The sequence below is a fragment of the Furipterus horrens genome, unplaced genomic scaffold (genome assembly GCF_987537825.1).
Source record: "Furipterus horrens unplaced genomic scaffold, mFurHor1.1.pri manual_scaffold_4, whole genome shotgun sequence".
Lineage (NCBI taxonomy): Eukaryota > Metazoa > Chordata > Mammalia > Chiroptera > Furipteridae > Furipterus > Furipterus horrens.
The window spans coordinates 54,946,152-54,967,319 of NW_028327174.1; the positions used below are offsets into that span (position 1 = coordinate 54,946,152).

Below are 21,168 nucleotides of genomic sequence, written 5' to 3' on the forward strand. Positions count from 1 at the left end.
TACCTTCTGCAACAACATGGATGGAACTGGAGAGTATTATGCTTAGTGAAATAAGCCAGGCAGAAAAAGACAAATACCATATGATCTCACCTAATACAGGAACCTAATGAACAAAACAAAGAAATGAACAAAATAGAACCAGAGGTATGTAAACAAGGAACAGACTAACAGTGACCAGAGTGAGTGGTTGAAGAGGAGTAGAAGGGTAGAAGGGGAAGGATCTAGTCAGGGAACTAATGTAAATAAACCCTGGACATGGACAACAGCTTAGGGATTGATTGTGGGAGACAGAGGAGGTGGGTGGGGCAGGGAAAAGCAATGGGTAAAAGATGGGACAACTGTAATAGAACAACAATTAAAAAATTAGAAGAAAAAAAAATGGGACCAGCTGGCGCCAAACCATGGGCATCTCTCGGGACAACTGGCACAAACGCCGCAAACCCGGGGGCAAGAGGAAGCCCTACCACAAGAAGCGAAAATATGAGCTGGGACGCCCTGCTGCCAACCCTAAGGTTGTACACGGAAAACAAGGATTATTGATGTTGTCTACAATGCATCCAACAATGACTGGTCCGCACCAAGACCCTAGTAAAGAACTGCATCGTGCTCATTGACAGCACACTGTACCGACAGTGGTACGAGTCTCACTATGCACTGCCCCTGGGCCACAAGAAAGGGGCCAAGCTGACTCCTGAAGACGAAGAGATTTTAAACAAAAAAATCATCAAAGAAAATTCAGAAGAAATACGATGAAAGGAAAAAGAATGCCAAAATCAGCACTCTTCTAGAAGAGCAGTTCCAGCAGGGCAAGCTTCTTGGTGACATGGCTGTTAGACTGGGATGGGGGCAGGGTCACGAGATGTGGTTGGCTTTCTACAGTTTACCCTTACCTTAGTTCTTCTGACTGTCAGCCATGTGATCTAGAGGCTTCACCAGGACCAGTTAATGATAGCATTATACAAATACAATGATAACAGTATACAAATACAAATCAACATTTGGTCAACCTATTACTGTGTGGCTAAAAAAGGAAATAATAAGCATCTGCCTCTGAGTTTCAGGAACAATATTTTGAGAAGTTCAGTGTCCAGGTGAAGGGGGCTATCTCAGTGGTGAAAACTTTGTCCAGTTCTGCTACTGATTTTAAGTGATAATAAAGTATATCTGAGGAGACAACAGGTTTTATGCCTGCCCCTAGGATACCTGAACCAATGAGGGTTTTTCTTAAGGGCACATAGGTATGGGTAGGGCCAAATGATTATTTTGCTAAGGACCACATACTCTCTTGCAGCATGCATCGCTTCAAGACCCGGCCAGTGTGGCCGAGCAGATGGCTATGTGCTAGCGGGCAAAGAGCTGCAGTTCTATCTAAGGAAAATTAAGGACAGGAAGGGCAAATAAATCCTCTTCCTTCCTTTCTTGAAAGCTTGTGCTTCAAAACAAAACAAGCTCATTTAATAAATGTGTTCTCTGGTTATCTGTGTTGCCTGAATACTTGATCAGCATGCTGTAGAGTATTCTAATTCCTTCTCCCTGACAGCCAGGCCTATTGGTAGGCTGTGCCTTAATACAGTAGGGGCAACATTTCTAACCCCAAAGTGGGGACAGGGATGTGGAATGTAAGCCAAGAAGAGAGCACTGGGGCTCCCAACAATATTGGCATGTTGAATGGACTGAAGGAACGTTGCACCTAAAGTTAGCTCTTTTAGCCATGACTGGTGTGGCTCAGTGGGTTGGGCATTGTCCCCCAAATCCGAAAGGTCATCAGTTTGATTCCAGGTTTGGGCACCTGCCTGAGTTGCATAGGGGGGCGTGTAAAAGGTAACCAGTTTATGTATCTCTCCTTTTTCTCCCTCTCTAAAAATAAATAAAAATTTTAAAAAATGGGAAACCTCAAAGGAATGGTCTTTTTAGTAGCAGTAAGTATTGCTAAATGATGAGTTGATAATCAAATGTAGGAATAATAACTAGAATCAAGCTAAGTTTTGGTATTCCCTTAAAATCATATTTGTATGAGCTTGTTTCTTTTATAAGACAAATGTGTGTGTGTGTTTTTAAATAATTGTAATAAGAACACTTAACATACTTTCCCTGTCAAAAAATTTACACTGTTCTATTTTCTTTATGTATGCTGGACATTTTCCATAGTAAAAAGTAAAGGAAAATGTTCACAGTGGAAAAAATGGTTAATAAGATATTTTTTCTGGAAATATGATTTCTATCATTCTTTATATTTTCTTCTATTCATAAATTTATAAGGACTACACATTAATTTTGTAAATAAGTAAGAAGTTGGATATTATTATTAATTAAATAAAAATGCATGTAAAGACACCTGACAGATCCTGTTTTAGTGGCCTTTCACACTGTGCTGTTTGGAGTCCTTGCTCACAGTGACAGTTCACTGTGAACCAAATAAAGGAGCTTGAAAAAAACAGTAGCAGCTCAGGGGCTTTCAGACCCCAACTTTAGAATCTCCCTTTGGCTCCCCAGTTTTCCTTCTGATTTGTATCTATGTGCTACAGACAAGAGATTTGAGCAGGCAGCTCAAAGGTACAGCACTAACAAGTTGAAGGCACTGAAGATTCTCCATCTTGGCTCTGGCCTCTCTGTCTGGATTCACTTGAAAGAGTACCTGGATCCATGCTCATCTGAGGAAGAGCTGCTGCTTTATCACCACTTTCTGGACAAGCTGATATTGCCCCCTGGCAAGTCTTGAATGTGTAAGGAGCCTGGCTGATTCCACCTCATCACTTCAGATGAGCTCTTCTGCCTAGAAGTCCCCATATGTCTGTCCTCTTAGGCACTAGCGGAACAGAAGCAGGATTTGACAGTGAAGCAACTAAAGGATGAGCATGGAGGGAGTAAATAGTCTGCCTACTGACCAGCAGCTCCAGCCAATGACATGCTCAGGCTGTCCCCGACACCAGCCTCCGATTCAGAAGGCTGTAGTGTTGACGTGCTGCTATAGTAGAGCAAACAGTGGGCTCCTCCAGAAATGGGGTCCTTTGACTCAGCCATCACTCTCAAGCTGAGCATCTGTCACTTTTGGAAGCTTTGCATCTTTTTATTCTTTGCTAGCCATTTGGTGGTGTGAAATGATTTTAGGAGGTTTTAGTTGGGAAAGCTTGTAAAAATAAAGGGAGCTCTGGATTGTTTTTATTTTGTATCCTATAGCTATTAAATTCCATATTGTCCTAAAAGTGTTTACACTGGACATGAGATATTTCCTCTTAAAAATCTTATATTACTGTTGACCAAAAGTACAGTGTTTTAAAGCTAACCTTTAGTGCTGTTAAAATCTTAACTGAAAACTTATGCCTGTTTATTAATAATTCCCTATTCCACAGCTCCTGGCTACCACCATCCTAGTTTTTGATTTTACAAATTTGACTTTTTAGATATCTCATGTAAGTTGAATCATAAAGTATTTGTCTTTTGTACCTGGCTTATTTTACTTAGCATAAGGTCTATAAGGTCCATCCAGATTGCATGTTGAAAATTTTCCTTCTTTATAAAGGATGAATAGTATTCCACTGTATGTCTATACTACATTTTTTAAATCCATTAATTAGTCAATGTTTAGGTTCTTTCTACATTTTAGGTTTTGTGAATAATGCTATAATAAACATGGGAATGCAGATATCTCTTTAATATCCTGATTTTCATTCTTTTGGACAACTTCCAGAAGTGCAATTGCTGGATCATATGTTCAAACTTCTGAAGCCTCAATAGTACTGGGGTGGGGGAAATAGTTACAGATGATGAACTGTATGAGCTGCTTCTCTTTTTTTTTTTTTTTTTTTTGAGAAAATGTGGTAAAGAATCTGGGTCCTTGCAACTTTTCATAACATAAAAGATGCAATCTTTCCTACAGCTTTTCATATTTCTTTTGAAAATTGTTCTGTTTCAGTGACATTCTGTGCTGACATTTCAGTATATGTGTCTACATCTGGCAGAGTTATGCAATACTGAAATATTTAAATTCTTCAAAATAGTTATTATCTATATCACCGTCTTTCCTTTAACTTCAAGTACTTTTTGAGAAAAGCTTATGACATTTAAAAGTTTTGGATATTAATGGTGTGGTATAAGACATAAATCTTATAATTTTTAAGTTTTTGTATTGTTACTGGAAACTCAGTTCTTCCCACCAATGCAGTAAAGTATTACAGATCAGTGAGAAGAAAGTGGATGAGTAAGAGTTTTATTAATACACCCTTAAGGGATAAACTAGAACTGCCAAGAGTGGAAAGTGGGGAGAAAGGCTTAGCATAGAACAGGAGAGCCTCAGCCGGGCTGCCTTAACTCACTGGGAAGTCAGAAAAAAGGGGCCTAGGGACAGGTTCAGGGGATTAGCCTGGGACAAGCTGCCAGCTGCCCACTGCCTTAGAGTTTAGGAGATGGGAGCCTGTGAAGAGAGAAGTTGCGGTGGGGGAAACGGAAGAAGAATATGGCTTTGGCTGCTCCCCAGGAGGAGAGTGCTCCACATCCTTTGTCTTGTGGCTTTTATCTCTTTCTTGCAGGCTGCAATCTTAGGGGAGATCTCAGGGAAGGGTTTCAGCAAAATAGTCATCAGTTCTCCAGGTGTGCCTTTTCAGGGTCATAGTCTCTGATTGATCAGCAGCAGGGCCAGGATCTTTAGTCATTGTAGTTGGTCCTGGAGTTGCTCACCTGGTTTTGCTGTTTTTCTGGGCTTGGAGCTGAAACACAGCTGAGGCCTAGATGTTATCTCTAGGGAGGGGACCTTTTGTATCTCACTGTAAATTGCTGCTCAGGGTTGTGTTCAGTTACCTGTCTCAGTTTCCCTATTTCACTTGCCAAGGAATTGTCCTAGGTTTTTTGTTTGTTTTTGCTATCCTGTGTCATATTTTAGTTGATTTCCATTATTATGAGGTCTATAATTTTCTTTTATGAAAAAAATTTATTTGATTACATTTAACCATTGTGCTTTATTTTACGTAGAATTGGTATTGTTTGCCCCTGACGCTATATGGGAATAAGTTTTTGATGGTTTGTTGACTCTTCTCTATTTTTAGTTCTTAAAACAGTACCTGTCCCAAAGAAAGTACTCAATATATATTTGTTAAGTGAATCAATGAATAAATCATTTGAAAGGTTTGGATTGGATGAAACAATGACAATCATTACTTATTCTTTTGCTGGTAAATGTAAAGATTTACTAACCTATGTATTTCTCTTTTAATATTTTTAATTTGGAAATATAGTTCTGTTTTATTTTTTTATTTTGGTGTTCTTAATCTGAAGATGAGGCAAGGATTTAAATGTATGCTTATATATAAAAGGATCTTAGAAAAGGTTTGTGAGAAAGATATCACTAGATCAGGATGAATTGCAACCGGAAAACCCAGTGTCCATGCTGCCTGTTGTCTTCCAGGCCCAATAAGCAGAGACAGGGATTGAATTTTTATGGACACTTTATTCAGATGGTTGGAGATCTGAGAAGACAGTGGGTTTGTAACCTAACAGACTACCTTAAATTCTATTATAAGGAGAAGAAAAGTGTAGGTAAGGAGGTTGGAATTCAGGGAAAAAGTTAATTGGATAAAAGCTGCAGCATTCTTTCATCTGTGTCCTGGGTGGTCGTCCTTGTGCCCTGGGTGGTGGTCTTTGTGTCCTGGGCTTGGTCTTCTCACCCCGGAGTACAATGGCTCAGATACTGTCTTGATTGCTTGCAGTCCTCCTGAGGCACAAAGGCGGAACTGGTTATGGTCTCCTGGAGTCAAGGTGGGTCACACCTCCAGTTCCTGAAACAATAGCACTTTACATACATCGATTACTAAGCTTATTAGCTGTTATCTGAAACTAAAATTTTCCAATATTTGAGTCCCCCATCAGAATGAGAGTGTTTTGAATAAGTTAACCTGACTAGAGAATTTGGTGACTTCATTATGTATGTGTTTCGCTTCCCATTCTTTTATTTCTTGGAAAATATCACAATTCTTTTGATTGAATTACTGAAGGCTTCTTTTACTTGCTTGTTTCTCAAGGTGTAAATGAAAGGATTCAGCACTGGAGCAATGGAAGTAGTGAGCACTGTCACACCCTTGTTAATGGCCACTGATTCCTTTGCTGAAGGTTTGATATAGATGAAGATGCAGCTGCCATAGGTGATGGAAACCACAATCATGTGAGAAGAACAAGTGGAAAAGGCCTTTTTCCTCTGCTGAACAGAAGGGAATCTAAAAATTGTTCTGATGATATAAATGTAGGACAGTACTACACATGTAAGTGTTATAATGAGGGTCAGCACAGCGCAAATTATAACAGTCTGTTCCATGAACCAAGTATTTGAACAAGAAATTTTCAGGAGGGGAGATGCATCACAGATAAAATGATCAATGATATTAGAATCACAAAATTCCAGATTTAGACCTAGACTAAGTGGGGGGATTATAATGAATAGACCAGCTACCCAACAACAAAAGACAAGCCTTCTGCAGATTGTGCTACTCATGATGGTCACATAATGCAGGGGTTTGCAGATGGCCACATAGCGGTCATAGGACATGGCGGCTAGGAGAAAAAACTCAGTTACACCAAAGAGGTCAGTAAAAAATACTTGGCTGGCACAGGCATTGTAGGTAATGACCTTGTCACCTGTTGCTATGTTATACAAGTATCTGGGGATACAGGCAGATGTGAATGAGATCTCCAAGAAGGAGAAATTTTGTAGAAAATAGTACATGGCAGTTTTAAGGTGAGGATCCAGTAAGATGAGAAAGATGATAATCAGGTTCCCAGTTATGCTCAGCATGTAGGTGAGAAAGAAAAAGATAAAAATCAGAACCTGCAGCTGAAGGTCGTCTGTCAGTCCCAGCAGAATGAATGTTGTTACAGTATTGTTACTCATTGCTGATATTTGACTTCTGTTAAATCTGCATGCAACATTGAGATATTTTGTTGTAGATTATTTTAAAAGTATGAAATCTATTATATTAAGGTTTTAAAATTCATTATTTAAAAATATTTACAATTTAAATGCACATTCTGTAAAGGACTTCTTTAGATGCCTATGGGTCTGTTACTGTTAGGACCAAAATGTCCTGACTTTCAAGAATCCTGTTTAATGTATTTGCTTGACACTTTGTTCCTTAAAGTATTAACATATATTAGACAACTTGGCTTCTCTATGTACATTCTGTAATCACTTGAAGTCTCTGTTCCAGCTCTATAATGAAAGAATTTTATTTTCTATTTTTGTTTATTGCATACATGTATGTTTCTCTCCTGCATATCTCTAAACTCTATCATAGGTGGACACACACACACATGTGCACTCACTTTTTCAGCTCTCCTTCTGACACTCTCAACTTCTACAGTTTATCTATCCCTAAGTAATTATTTATAATTCATGGGTGGTACAGAGTATAAGCTATCTTAATGCACAATATACTTATGCACAGTATATATTTATACTTTTATGAAGTTCTATGATAAACTTCAAATATATTACAGATAATATGTTTTTCTGACCCTCTTATCTGTTTGTTCATGTTTTCTTCCTCTCTTTTCACTTCTCACCATACTGATATTTTCTCTGTATTGTCATCACTTTCTACATTTGAAAATATCATCTTTCAGGTGATTATTACTAAATCTCTATTTTTATTTTACAATAGTACTTTCTGATTATCAGATGCAAACTGATATATCTATTTGAACATTACACATGGACTTCGATTCCATTATGTCACAAATACAACTGATGATCTTCTCTATCCCTCTTCCTTCTCCTCCTCTTAGTGCAATCCTTTCAATAAAAATAACATATGTAGACTATTGGGCACATTTAATGTGACAGGTATTTTAGTAAATATTTCTCACAAAACATCTGTTTTCTGTTCTTAACTCACCTGAATAACTTCTATGTTTCCATTGGTTTTCAACTTCATCTTTAAACCCTCTGGAAAGTTTCTTGCAAGTCTGATAACTATGTTATCTCTAAACCTTGTCACTGTGTTCCCATGGAAAACAATGTTTGCTACTATTTTAACACATAAGAAAGAATATTAACTTGTGGTAATAAAAAATGTGCATCTTTTTCACCATACAGCTAACATAGCCCCAGATATGTTATCAACTGTTCTGTAAATGTTTCTAAATGAATTTATCTGTGTATGTTTTCCAGACACCTACAAAGCTATTTTTCTTTCTGTTTGGACTTATAATTCAAAGCACTTTGATATAACTTGGGGTACATAATGCAATATACAAATGATGTATCATTGAATTATATATTCAAAATCTATATAATTTTATTAACCAATATCACCCCAATAAATTTAATTTAAAAAGAGCTAGCTCATTTTGTCCTGAACTGGCTAAGGAACTTGAGGTTGGTTATATAACCAAAATATTTTATTTTTTTAATCTTAAAAATGTGGAATTTACATTAAACAATTATTAAATTTCAAAAAAAATTTTTTCCATGTTAGAATCTGCTGTTGAATTTTTTTCTTTTGCTTTCAAAGAGGGTCAACATTCCTGCTTTTGTTTATCACCTTCACAGCAGATAAAGGGAAACTGTCTTCTCTTTGTTCTACGTTCCAGTGAAATTCTGTCAATCCAATTTTTTTTTTGCATTGAGGGAATCTTTCTAGAAGATGTTAAATCCAGAGTGCATGGAAATTGATTTTGAGTTTGTGTTAATAGCTTTTTCACAGGAAGTTTTAATGTATAAGGCATTGGTAAGGGCTAAAATATTTTTATTTTAAAAGTAGTGTCCCTAGGTTAGAATTTCCCATCAACAGTGAACTACAAAAAATTTCCCCTGGAGACCCCAATTTATTTGTATGTGGACTCACTTTATTGTGTAAACTAACAGGGTCAGCTCTGATTATCTAGTAGAGAATGCAGTTAAGGCCTCTGGGCTACAGTACTCAGCATAAGGAAGAAGAACTAAACTAGGCTCATGGTTTGCCTGACAAAACATACTATGGCAATTGGAGATAAATTCAATGACTGTATTAGATAAAATTGAGATTGAGGAGAAAGACTCTGCTCCTCATCTACTATCTTACTTCAACCCTCTTTCTAATCTCTCAGGCAACACATGTATCATCTCACTAAGTAAACTTGCTCAGCCCTGTCACCATGGACTATTATTCTATGCTTTAAAAATATTGCTTTGTTTTTCTTTCTAAGCTATCACAAAGCATAATAAAACAAGTTTAAAAAAAGTAATTCACAGTGAAATATGACTAATTGTTTCAAAAGACATGTTTGAAATGAGGACAGAGATCTCTAATGAGGTGATGCAGTTCTGTCAATATGTCATTCTTTTGGGAGTCTAAGAAGCATGCTTACATAATTAGATGAATATATATCTTATTTTAAATGTAAGGTTGATGACACAGGTAATATATTTCTGAATAGCTATCCAATTTTAGCCCTTTTAAATGCCAATATATTTTTGTGCATAAAAACCTCCAAGTAAATGACATTTATATATCCAAAGAAACTTCATTGTAAAACAGTAAAAACATGTATGTTTTGCCAGTATAGAAATTATCATTTATATTTCCAATTTTAAAACAATAGGTAAGTTATGTTTCCCAAGCATAATAAAACTCAATAAAAATCCACACAAAACTAAACATAATTAAAATGGCAAATTTTATCTGACTTACTATTATGACTGTCAACCATAGTTTTTGTTGGTCCTTGAAACACATAAAATTTTAAAACTCCTAAACTGAAAATGATAGTTGAAACAAAAATTTTCATATGAACTTCCAGCCATTTTTGCTTATGAATCCACTGTTATATTCACAGCAACTCTAAGATACATATACTTCTCGGAAGTATCCATCTCCAACAAATTACATGGAAATCCTTGTTGTACTACATTAATACCCCCATCAAAAAGATATCAAATAATAATGATAATCTAATATGAGGGCTGTGGAATGTCAGGAATCTTCTCCAGTTTTAGGGAATTTTTTATGGACTATTATGGGCTCAGGGCTGTGGCACATTTACTACTGTATCTAGTCTGGCGTTTGCTTTATTTGATGAAAAGTCAACTAAGTGAATAAACAAAGAGTCCCTGGTGACCCTAGAACAAATCCACTAATGAATCTTCTGTGTAATAAAATTGGGATAAAAAAAGTAACACTACTATGGCTTCTTCAGAGACAGTGTCCTTGGAGACTGGAGGATGCAGCAGCAGAAAAAGGTGGACAATCAAAAAATCTGGTTATAAAACTCAACCGTAGCTCCTTTTGACTATTACATAGCATAAATGAAGATATACCATTAATAAAGATCATAAAGAAATCACATTTACTGGTTTGTTATGTGAATAACACTCTATTTGGGAAATTTTACTTAGACAAGAAAAAATATAATCCATACTGCTTATTGTATCAGACTTTCAGGCTTTTCTCTTCAGATAGATCAATATATGTATGGGTACTATTTAAAAATAAACAGCCTGGCTGGTGTGGCTCAGTGGACTGAGCACCAGCCTGTGAACCAAAGGGTTGCTGGTTCGATACCCAGGGCACATGTCTGGGTTGCGGGCCAGGTCACCAGTTGGGGGTGCTCAAGAGGAAACCACACATTGATATTTCTCTTCTTCTCTCTCCTTTCCTCTCTCTAAAAGAAAATAAATAAAGTCTGTTAAAAAAATAAAATAAAATAAACAGCAACATAATATGTATAACGATATATACATCAATATTCTTAAACTTCTAAACATGTCATATTTATGTTTAATATCTTGATGTTTCATCAGATCTAAAATTTAATATACTATATATTCATGTCATTTAAAAATTCTCATGCTCCTATGTTCAGTTAATTTATGACAAAAGAATCAAAACATACAGTAGGGCAAGGATAGTCTCTTCAATAAATGGTGTTGGGAAAACTGAATTGCCACATGCAAAAAGTGCAACTGGGTCTCTATCTTACACCATACACAAAAATCAACTTGAGGTGGGTTGAAAACTTGAATGTAAGACCAGAAATCTTAAAACTCCCAGAATATAGAGAAGGTAAGTTCCTTAATATGGGCCTTGGCAATGATATTTTGAATGACACCAAAGGAAAGACAACAAAGCTAAAATAAACATTAAACTAAAAGGCTTCTGCACAGCAAAGGGAACCATTAACAAGATGAAAAGGCAACCTATCAAGTGGGAGAAAATGTTTTTCAATTATATATCTGACAAGGAGTTAATATTCAAAATATATAAAGAACTCAAATTGTAACAGGGCTGGCCTGAGCAGAAGTTACTGGAAAGCAGGGAACCCCAGTTCGGGAAAGGGACCCCAAATCTGGTGAGTCAGCTCCTCCTCATCAGAAGGGAGGGAGGTGCAAAACGTGCTGGTTAGTAACCACCCCCGTGGCAGATTAAAATAGCAATAAAGCGGCTCTGCCTTTCTGAAGGATGGGGCTGCAGAAGGAGGCTGCTGCCTGGGGCAAACTGTGAACAAAAGCAACATGGCTGTGCCAACATGTCAGCAGTGAGCCACTCATGATATAGCCAGGGTGAAGCTCATGTGGTCCATGCGTGAGCTGCTGGCTGGACACCTCACCCCAGACAAACAGATGCTTGTATGCTTGTGCACAGCTGGAAAACTTTTGCCCTTGCTAAAAAATGGCAGCCAAAAAGAGGGTCAAAGATGCTGGGAGCTGACAAAAGTGGCAGACACTGACACACGTTTACAAAAAAGCCAGATGTTCAGTCCTGCAGGGATTTCTGGGCTAGTTTAAAACTGGAGCACATGGGGAAACATGAGGCTTTTTTTCCCTTCCCTTGGCTAGCTTGGTCAGCCACAGGGAGTCTAGGGTCCAGAAACCAGTGGATCCCTAGAGACCACGTAATCTAGAAACATCCTCAGCATCCCTCCTGCACAGAAGGTGGCGGCAGTGCTGGCTGTGTGATGGGACCCTGCCCAGCCAGGTGCACACACACGGGAAAGGTGATTGGAGCCAAACTGTGATTGAAAATGTTGAGTAGAAGACATCTGCATTTCCTGAAGGATGGTACTTCTAAGTAGCATGTGAGACCCGTCCAGAAGGTATCCAGCCATGTAATATGAAAAATAGAGACATTTATTGAAGAAGATACAAATATCTTCTCCTGTTCAGTTGGTTGACTATTTTGTTGACAGTTTCTTTTGCTGTGCAGATGCTTTTTAGTTTCATATAGTCCCATTCATTTATTTTTGCCCTTATTTTCCTTGTCTTTGGGGTCAAAATTACAAAATCCTTTCTAAAACCAAGGTTCATAAGTCTAGTACCTATGTTTTCTTCAATGTAGGTTATTGTTTCAGATCTTCTATTTAGGTCTTTGATCCATTCTGAGTTAATTTTTGTATATGGGGACAAACAGTACCTTAGTTTTGTTCCTTTGTATGTGGCTTTCCAATTTTTCCAGCAGTAATTCTTAAAGAGGCTTTCTTTTCTCCATTCTATGTTTTTGACTTCTTTGTCAAAAATTATTTGCCCATATACACATAGGTTTATTTCTGGGCTCTCAATTCTGTTCCACTGGTATGTGTGTCTGTTTTTCTGCCAAACCATGCTATTTTGATTGTTGTTGCTTTGTAGCCAGGGAGTGTGATAACTCTGGCTTTGTTCTTTTTTCTCAGGATTGCTTGACTAGTTGAAGGTTTTGTGGTTCCTTACAAATTTGATGATATTTTGTAATACAATCCATTTAATAAATGGGCAGAAGTCCTAAACATACATTTCTCCCAAGAAGACATACAATGGTTGAAGATGCTCAACTTCACTAGCTATTAGGAAAATACAAATCAAAGCAACAGTGAGATACCACCTCACACCTGTTGGAATGGCTGTTATCAACAAGACAAATAATAACAAGTATTGAAAAGGTTGTGGAGAAAAAGGAACCCTCATTCCCTGCTGATGGCAATGTAAACGGTGTGCAGCCACTATGAAAACCAGTTTAAAGCGTCCTCAGAAAATTATGAATAGAGTTATCATATGACTTAGCAATCTCTCTTCTGGGTATCTACCTAAAAACTTGAAAACATTTATTTGCAAATATATATGCATCCCTATGTTTATTGCAGCATTATTCTTAGTGGCCAAGACATAGAGACAACTAAACTGTCCTCTGATAGAGAATCAAATAAAGAAGATGTGGTACATATATACTATGGAATACTACTCAGCCATAAGAAAAGATGAAATACTGCCCTTTGTGACAACACGGATAGACCTTGAGAATATTATGCTAAGCAAAATGTGTCAGAACAAGCTAAGAACCATATGATTTCACTCATAGGTGAGATAAAAAACTGAAACTCATAGACATAGACAACAATAGGGTGGTGAGGTATTAAAGCATATAGGAGCCCAAATATATGGTGATGGAAGATGATTTGACTTTGGGTGGTGGGCACACAACACAATATGCAGATCATGTATCATAGACATGTACACTTGAAACCTATATGATCTTATTAACAATGTCACCCCAATAAATTTAATAAAAATTAAATAAATTAAGAAAAAAAGAAAAGAAGAATGAATACATAATCTCACTTCAACATTGACAATTGTTATAATAAAAATTACTTTTGCATTTATAGTAGATATATAATGCTATTTTAAAGTTGCTTCTACTTGCATTTGTTTGCATACACTCAAGGATAAACAACTTTGCCATGTATTTATTTATCATATTCTCTCTTAGATAGAAAAGATATTTTTATTTTTTATCCAGTTTTATTGAGATATATTGAATGTAACAACTTATTATTAAATGTTTTAAATTACATATATTCAAGAATATGATATGTCTCGTCTTTATTTTAATGTCTTGGTTTTATATCTTTTGGAGAAGTGCCTTAACAATGGCATTGCATATTTTCTTACAATACACACATAAAAACATACACACATTGTGTGTTTGTTTCTATCTATCTAGCTATCTTTTTAGGTCTTACATTGAATTGAGATGCCTTTTGTTTCTTTTTCTTTTCTAATTGCTGTGGCTAGACCTTCCAGTACTATGTTGAATATGAGTGGTGAAAGTGGGCATCCTTGTCTTGTTCCTGATCTTAAGGGAAAAGCTTTCAGTTTTTGTACATTGAGTATAATGTTGGCAGCAGGTTTTTTGTATACGGTCTTTACTATGTTGAGGTATGCTCCCTCTATTTCCACTTTGCAGTGTTTTTATCAAAAATGGATGCTGGGTTCTATCAAATGCTTTTTCTGCATCTGTTGGTATGATTATGTAGTTTCTGTCCTTCATTTTTTAATGTGGTATATTATGTTTATTGCTTTGTGAATATTATACCATCCTTGCCTCCCTGGGGTTAATCCCACTCTATCATGCTGTATGATCTTTTATTTTTTTTTAAATAATTTATTTATTTGTTTTATTTCTTATTTTTTAGAGAGAGGGGAAAGAAGAAAGAGAGGGAGAGAAACATTACTGTGTGGTTGCTTCTCACTCGCACCCCTAACTGGGGACCTGACGTGCAACCTAGTAATGTGCCCTGACTGGGAATCGAACCAGTGACACTTGGCTTGCAGGCTGATGCTCAATCCACTGAGCCAGAGCAGCCAGGTGTATGATCTGTTTGATGTATTTCTGGATCCAGATTGCCAATATTTTGTTGAGGATTTTAGCATCTATGTTCCTCAAAGATATTGGCCTATAATTTTCCTTCTTTTTCATGTCTTTACCTGGTTTTGGAATTAGGATAATACTGGTCTTGTAAAGAGCTTGGGAGTCTTCCTTCTTCTTGATTTTTTTGGAATAGTTTGAGGATGAAAGGAGTTAGTACTTTTTTGAATGTTTTGTAAAATCCACCTGCCTGTGAAGCCATCTGGTCCAGGACTTTTGTGTGCTTTGAGGGTTTTTTTTACTGCTTCAATTTTGCTAGTTGTTATGGATCTATTCAGGCTTTCTGCTTCTTCTTAAGTTTTGGAGTAGTGTATGTTTCTAGCAATTTATCATTTTGTCCAATTTGTACAGTTTCTTGGCATACAGTTGTTTGTAGTTATTTCTAACAATCCTTTGTGTTTCTGTGGTATCAGTTTTACTTCTTTTCTTTCACTTCTAGTTATATTTATTTGGGTCCTCTCTCTTTTTTTCTTGATGAATCTGGCTAAAGGTTTGTGAATTTTGTTTATCTTTTCAAAGGACAGGCTCCTGGAGTCATTGATCCTTTGAATTGTTTTGTTGTTTTTTTTCACTATATCATTTAATTCTGCTCTGATCATGATTATTTCCTTCCTTCAACTTGCTCTGGGATTTGTTTGTTGTCCCTCTGGTTCTTTTATATGTAAGGTTAGGTTGTTTATTTGAGATTCTTCTATCTTCTTTAGGGAGGTCTGTATTGCTATGAACTTCCCTCTCAGGACTGCTCTGCTATGTCCAATAGGTTTTGGGTTATTGTATATTCATTTTCATTTGTTTTCTAGTACTTTCTGATGTTTTTTCCTTAACCTCATTGTTAACCCACTCATTATTTAATAATATGTTATTCAGTCTCCATGTATTTGAATGTTTTTGAGTTTTTTTCTTGAGGTTGGTTTCTAGTTTCATGCCATTGTGATCCAAGAAGGTGATTGATATGATTTCAATTTTCTTGAATTTGTTGAAGCTTGTTTTATGTCCTACTGTGTGGTCTATCTTTGAATATGAACCATGTGTGTTTGAAAAAAATTGTATTTTTTTTCTTTGGGGTGAAATGCTCTATAAATATCAATTAAATCCATTTGATCTAAGGCACCATTTAATGCCACAATATCATTGTTAAAATGGGGGGGGTGGCAATCTATCCATTGTTGATAATTGGTGCTAAAATCTCCTATGATGACTGTACTCCTATTGATCCCCTTCTAGAAGTCCTCCAAGATTTTCCTTATATATTTAGGTGCTCCTATGTTGGGTGCATATATATTTATAAGGGTTATATCCTCTTGCTGGACTACTCCCTTAAGTATTATATATTGACTTTCTTGAAGTCTTTTTTGTCTAATATATGTATTGCTACCCCAGCTTTTTTTTTTTAAATGTCAATTTGCCTGGAATACTTTTTTCCATCCCTTCACTTTCAGTCTGTATACATCTTTTGTTCTGAGGTGAATCTCTTCTAAACAGTATATATAGAGGTCATGTTTTCTTATTCATTCAGCTATCCTATGTTTTTTGATTGGGACATTTAATCCATTTACATTTAAGGCTATTATTGATAGGTACTTATTCATTGCGATATTTTGCCTTTGTACCTGTGTTCCTCTCTCTCTCTCTCTTTTACTTCATCTTCTTAAAATCATCCCTTTAACATCTCTTGCAATGCTAGTTTGTTGGAGATGTATTCTTTTAGCCTTTCTTTTTTTTTTTTTTTTTTGGTCTGGGGAACTTCTTATTTCACCTTCCATTTTAAAGGAGAGTCTTGCTGGATAGAGTAGTCTCAGTTGCAGACTTTCACTTTTCTTTACTTGAAATATTTCTTGCCAGTACCTTCTGCCTTGTGGTATTTCTGTTGAAAGATCAACTGATAGTCTTATTGAAGCTCCCTGGTAAGTAACAAGATGTTTTTCACTCACTGCCTTTAAGATTCTCTGTCTTTAAATTTTGCCATTTTAATTAGTATGTGTATTGATTTGGATCTCTTTGGGTTCATCTTCATTGGGGTTCTCAGTGCTTCCTGAATGTGCATGACCTTTTCCCTCACCAAATTAGGGAAAGTTTCTGTCATTATGTTTTCAAACAAGTTTTTTATTCCCTGCTCCTTTTCTTCTCCTTCTGATGTCTCAACAATGCAAATATTGTTATGCTTCGTATTGTCCTGCATCTCCTTTATATTATCTTCATTCTTTTTGAGTCATTTTCACTTTGTTGTTCTGACTGGGTGTTTTTTCCTATGGTGTCTTCCAAATCACTAACTCAAACCTCTGCTTCATCTAGCCTGCTTTTTAATTCCTTCTAGTATATTCTTCATTTCATATATTGTGTTCTTCATTACACCCTGGCTCTTATCACAGGTTTTATGTTCTTTTTCATGCTGAGGTAGTTCCCACCAACTTTCTTATAGTTCTCACTGAATTCCCTTAGCATCATTATAACCATTGCTTTAAACTCTATGTCTGATAAATTGCTTGCCTCAATTTCATTTAGCACTCTTTCTAGGGATTCTTCCTTTCCTTTTGATTGGGGGTTGTTTCTTTGCCTCCCCATTTTAGAGGCTCTTCTTGTTTGTTTCCATGTATTAGATTGATCTGCTTTGACTTCCTGTCTTTGTGGGGTGGCCTTCTGTGTTAGGAGACCTGTGAGACATGAAGTCTCCTTTAACTCCTGAGCTGGATGTTCTAGGGATGCCATTGATGAAGTTTATGAGGACTATCTTGCTGTATTGGGTTTTGGTTGTTATTGGCTCAATCACCTGTGGGTCCTCCCTTCTGGCTGGCTGACAGAATCACAACCCCCACTACATCTTATATGTTATTGTACAGTAGCTACCAGAACAAAACAACCCAGCAAACAAAATGCACATCAGCAATAATACCCCAACTACTACCACAATATCAACAACAGATGAGCTAAGATTAATAAAGGGGGAAAGAGAATAAGAATTTTATATGAAAGGAAAAAAGAATATGAGGCAACTAACAGAAATAAAGATAATTTTGAAAGGGTGGAGGGAGGAGAAATAAGAAAAGTAGAAAATAGAAACGATGCAAAGACTTACAGATTTAGAGACTTTTTTGTTGGTTATGTTACATAAATTAACATGTGTTTTCTGTTTTCAAAGGGCATAAGCCTATGACTGCATTACCTGAGTGATTGTCTGTACGCATAAGCCTCACTTAATCCTCTCTGCAGCGCTGCCTCCGGAGACTCAACAGTTTGGCTGAACTAAATGGCTGAGTTGGTGAAGAATGGGGTGGTCTGTGGGCTTCACTTTAAAACTGAATTCTCTTTTCTATCCTAATGGCTTGGACAGAAAGGGCCCAGAGGTCTGAGAGGGGGGAAACATAAACTATTTCCCTCAGCCCAAACTAAATAAAATGGGCAAAAGGGTTTTGGACAGGAGAGATGTGCCTAGCACACCTTCCTCCAAAGAAGCCCTTCTTTTTTTTTTTTTTTTTTTTTTTTTTTCTCCTAATGTGGAACATTGAAAAATTAATCCCTGCCTTTTGCCACCTAGTAGTTATGGATTGAATGATGCTTTTTAACCCTTTTTGCCAAATCTGTTGCCCCCAGAACACAACAAGGATGCCAGCCTGCTAAACCAAGCACGCCGTTGTCCGGAGACAGCCAACTGACCTGGAGTCTGCACGATCCTTCCCCATGTGGGAAGGCCACCCTCCCCTCCACACCCCCACTGTTATTAGGGATTTCTGGACCCAAGGGTAGGTAGGACGACGACCATGTCCAGCTTGAAGCAGCTAGAGGAGCTTGAGACCTTCGCCCATTGTCCTTTACAAGATTACAAAGGGTCTTAATATCTGAGAGGGAGGGATAGTTATTTTTTATGAACCATGGGTATGGACTTGGGGGGGGATGCTGGGGGAGGGAGATACTGGGTGGAGGGGAGTAAAGGGGAAAAAATTGGAACTACTGTAACAACATAATCAATAAAATATACTTTAAAAAAAAAAAAAAAAAAAAAAGAAACGATGCAAAGAAAATAAAATTTACAACTTAAATAAAATTGGGAGGGAATAGGGTATAAATGGAATAAGAAAAGGGAAGAGTACAATACGAGGTTTGGAAAGAAATATAAAAAATTGTGAAAAATAAGAATCAAATTGAAGAGAAACAACCACTGCAGTAATATCCTCAACAAATGAGGAAAAATCAATAAAGGTGGAAAGAGAATAAGAATATTGAAAAGAAAAAATATTGTGAGATATCTAAAAATAATTTTCAGAGCATAAAGAGAGGAGAAATAATAAGCGTAAAGGTTAGAAACCCAGCTAAGAAAGGGAGAAAATAAAATTCAAAATGGAAATAAGTCAGGGCAGGAGGGAGGCAAAGTGGAATAGGACAAAGGAAAAGTTAAATAAGAGATTTAAAATAAAAATAGCGAATAAGGAATAAAATTGAAGAAATGCAGCAATAACCCCAATATCAATTACACCAAGCAAATATTAATAAAGGTGGAATGTGCATAAGGATATTATAAGAAAGAGGAAAAGAATGTAAGATGACTAATGTCAAGAAAGATGGTTTTGAGAGGATGAAGGGAGGAGAAATAGTAAGAGTGAGGAATAGCAATGAGATGTAGAAAGGGAAAAAATAAAATTTAAAACAAAAATAAGCATGAAGAAAAATGGAGTAAAAGAGGGGAAGAGTAAAGTATAAGATCTGAAATAAAACTAAAATAATAATATCTAAATAAATAAAATAAAAAAAGAAATAGTGAAATAATAGGAACAAGTTGAAGACAAAGAAACAGTGTTAAAAAGCTAAGCCAGAGCACTTCTGGCCAAGATTGAGGTGTAAGTAGATATACTAGGTCTCCACCACAACTAAGAAGGAATACAACTACTTCAAAAGTAGAGACCATCAGAAAATTTAGCTGCATGGAAATCCAACAAAAAAAGATATAAAGAAAAAATACACATTCAGACAGGTAAGAAGGGCAGAGCCGGGGTGAAGAGGAAGCAGTGTAGAGGTGGTGGCAGTGGCCACAACAGTTGTGGCTGTCCAGCAGAAAGGGCAGTCACACATTTGAAAAAGTAGGGAGGGACACTTTGGAGCACTCCCAGCACCAGACCAGACCACGCAGCTCACAGTGAGGAAAATCAAGCCTCACTGCTTCTGACTGTGAAAACCAGTGGGGGTTGGGGCAGAGAAAGAAACTGCCAGTCTCTCAGCAGAGTCCATTTGTTTAGAGGGCCCCCACAGTCCTAGAATATTAACAAACCCACCCACTCTGGAAACCATGGCCAAGGCAACAGCCAGAGAGGCACCACTTACATACGGGAAGTAGGAGAAATGGCAGGAAAAGGGGCAAGTACTGAGCAAGTGGCAGTGTTCTCTTTCAGACCCCCCCCCACACACATACAGCACCACAATGTGGTGAAACAGGTCACCCATACTGACGAATACCTAAGGCTCTGCCCCTTACAATCTAACAGGTGCAACAGCTCTACCTAAGACACAGAGGCAAACACAGGAGCCTGTCAAGTTGAGGGGACAGAAAAATATGGTCCAAAAGAGGGGAAAAATCAAGGTTCCAGTGAGAGAACAAAGTGACAAGGAGATAGCCAACCTAACAGATGCAGAGTTCAAAATACTGTTGATAAATATGTTGACAGACTTGACAGATATGCTTAAGTATGGAAAACACATAAGGGAAGAAGTAACGGCTATGCTAAATGAAATGAAGAAAAATCCACACAAAACCAATGGTGAAGGGAAAGACACCAGGGTTCAAATTAATGATTTGGAATATAAGGAAGAAAAAAATAGTCAACCACTACAAAATGAGAAAACAAGAATTGAAAAAAAATGAGGAGAAGCTTAGGAACCTCTGGGACAACTTTAAACATGCCAACATCTGAATCATAGGGGTGCCAGGAAAACAAGAGGAATAGCAAGCAATTGGAAACTTATGTGAAAAATAATGAAGGGAAACTTTCCTAATTTGACAAAAGAAATAGACATGCAAGTCCAGGAAGCACAGAGAGTGCAAACAAGCTAGGCACAAAAAGGACCGCACCAAGACACATCATAATCAAAATGCCAAAGGTTAAAGATAAAGAGAGAATCTTTAACAGCAAGAGAAAAGACTAGTTACCTACAAAGAAGTGCCTATAAGACTATCAGCTGATTTCTCAAAAGAGACTTTGCGGGTGAGAAGGGACTGGCAAGAAGTGTTCAGTGATGAAAAGCAAAGACCTATAACCAAGATTATTCTATCCAGCAAAGCTATCATTCAGAATGGAAGGACGGATAAATGCTTCCCAGATAAGGTAGAGCTAAAGGAGTTCATCATCACCAAGCCCTTACTGTATGAAATGTTAAAGGGACTTGTTTAAGCAAGAGAGGATCAAAACTATGAACATTAAAATGGCAACAAACACAACTATCAACAAGAGAACCTAAAAAATAAAAATAAAACAACGACAAACTAAGCAAACAACTAGAATAGGAACAGAATCATAGTTATGGGAATCATTTGAAGGGTTATCAG

At 37.0% G+C, this 21,168-nt stretch overlaps 1 protein-coding gene and 1 non-coding gene across 2 annotated transcripts; one reads left to right on the forward strand and one right to left on the reverse strand.

Moving 5' to 3' along the window:
- Positions 1 to 1,104: 1,104 nt before the first annotated feature.
- LOC150011907 (small nucleolar RNA SNORD38) lies at positions 1,105 to 1,173 on the forward strand. The gene has a single exon (XR_016510975.1). It is a non-coding gene; the product is annotated as a small nucleolar RNA SNORD38 (small nucleolar RNA).
- Positions 1,174 to 5,938: 4,765 nt separating this feature from the next.
- LOC150011908 (olfactory receptor 6C2-like) lies at positions 5,939 to 6,874 on the reverse strand. The gene has a single exon (XM_090275600.1). It carries the CDS (start codon positions 6,872 to 6,874, stop codon positions 5,939 to 5,941), a length of 936 nt encoding a protein of 311 aa, XP_090131726.1.
- Positions 6,875 to 21,168: the final 14,294 nt, after the last annotated feature.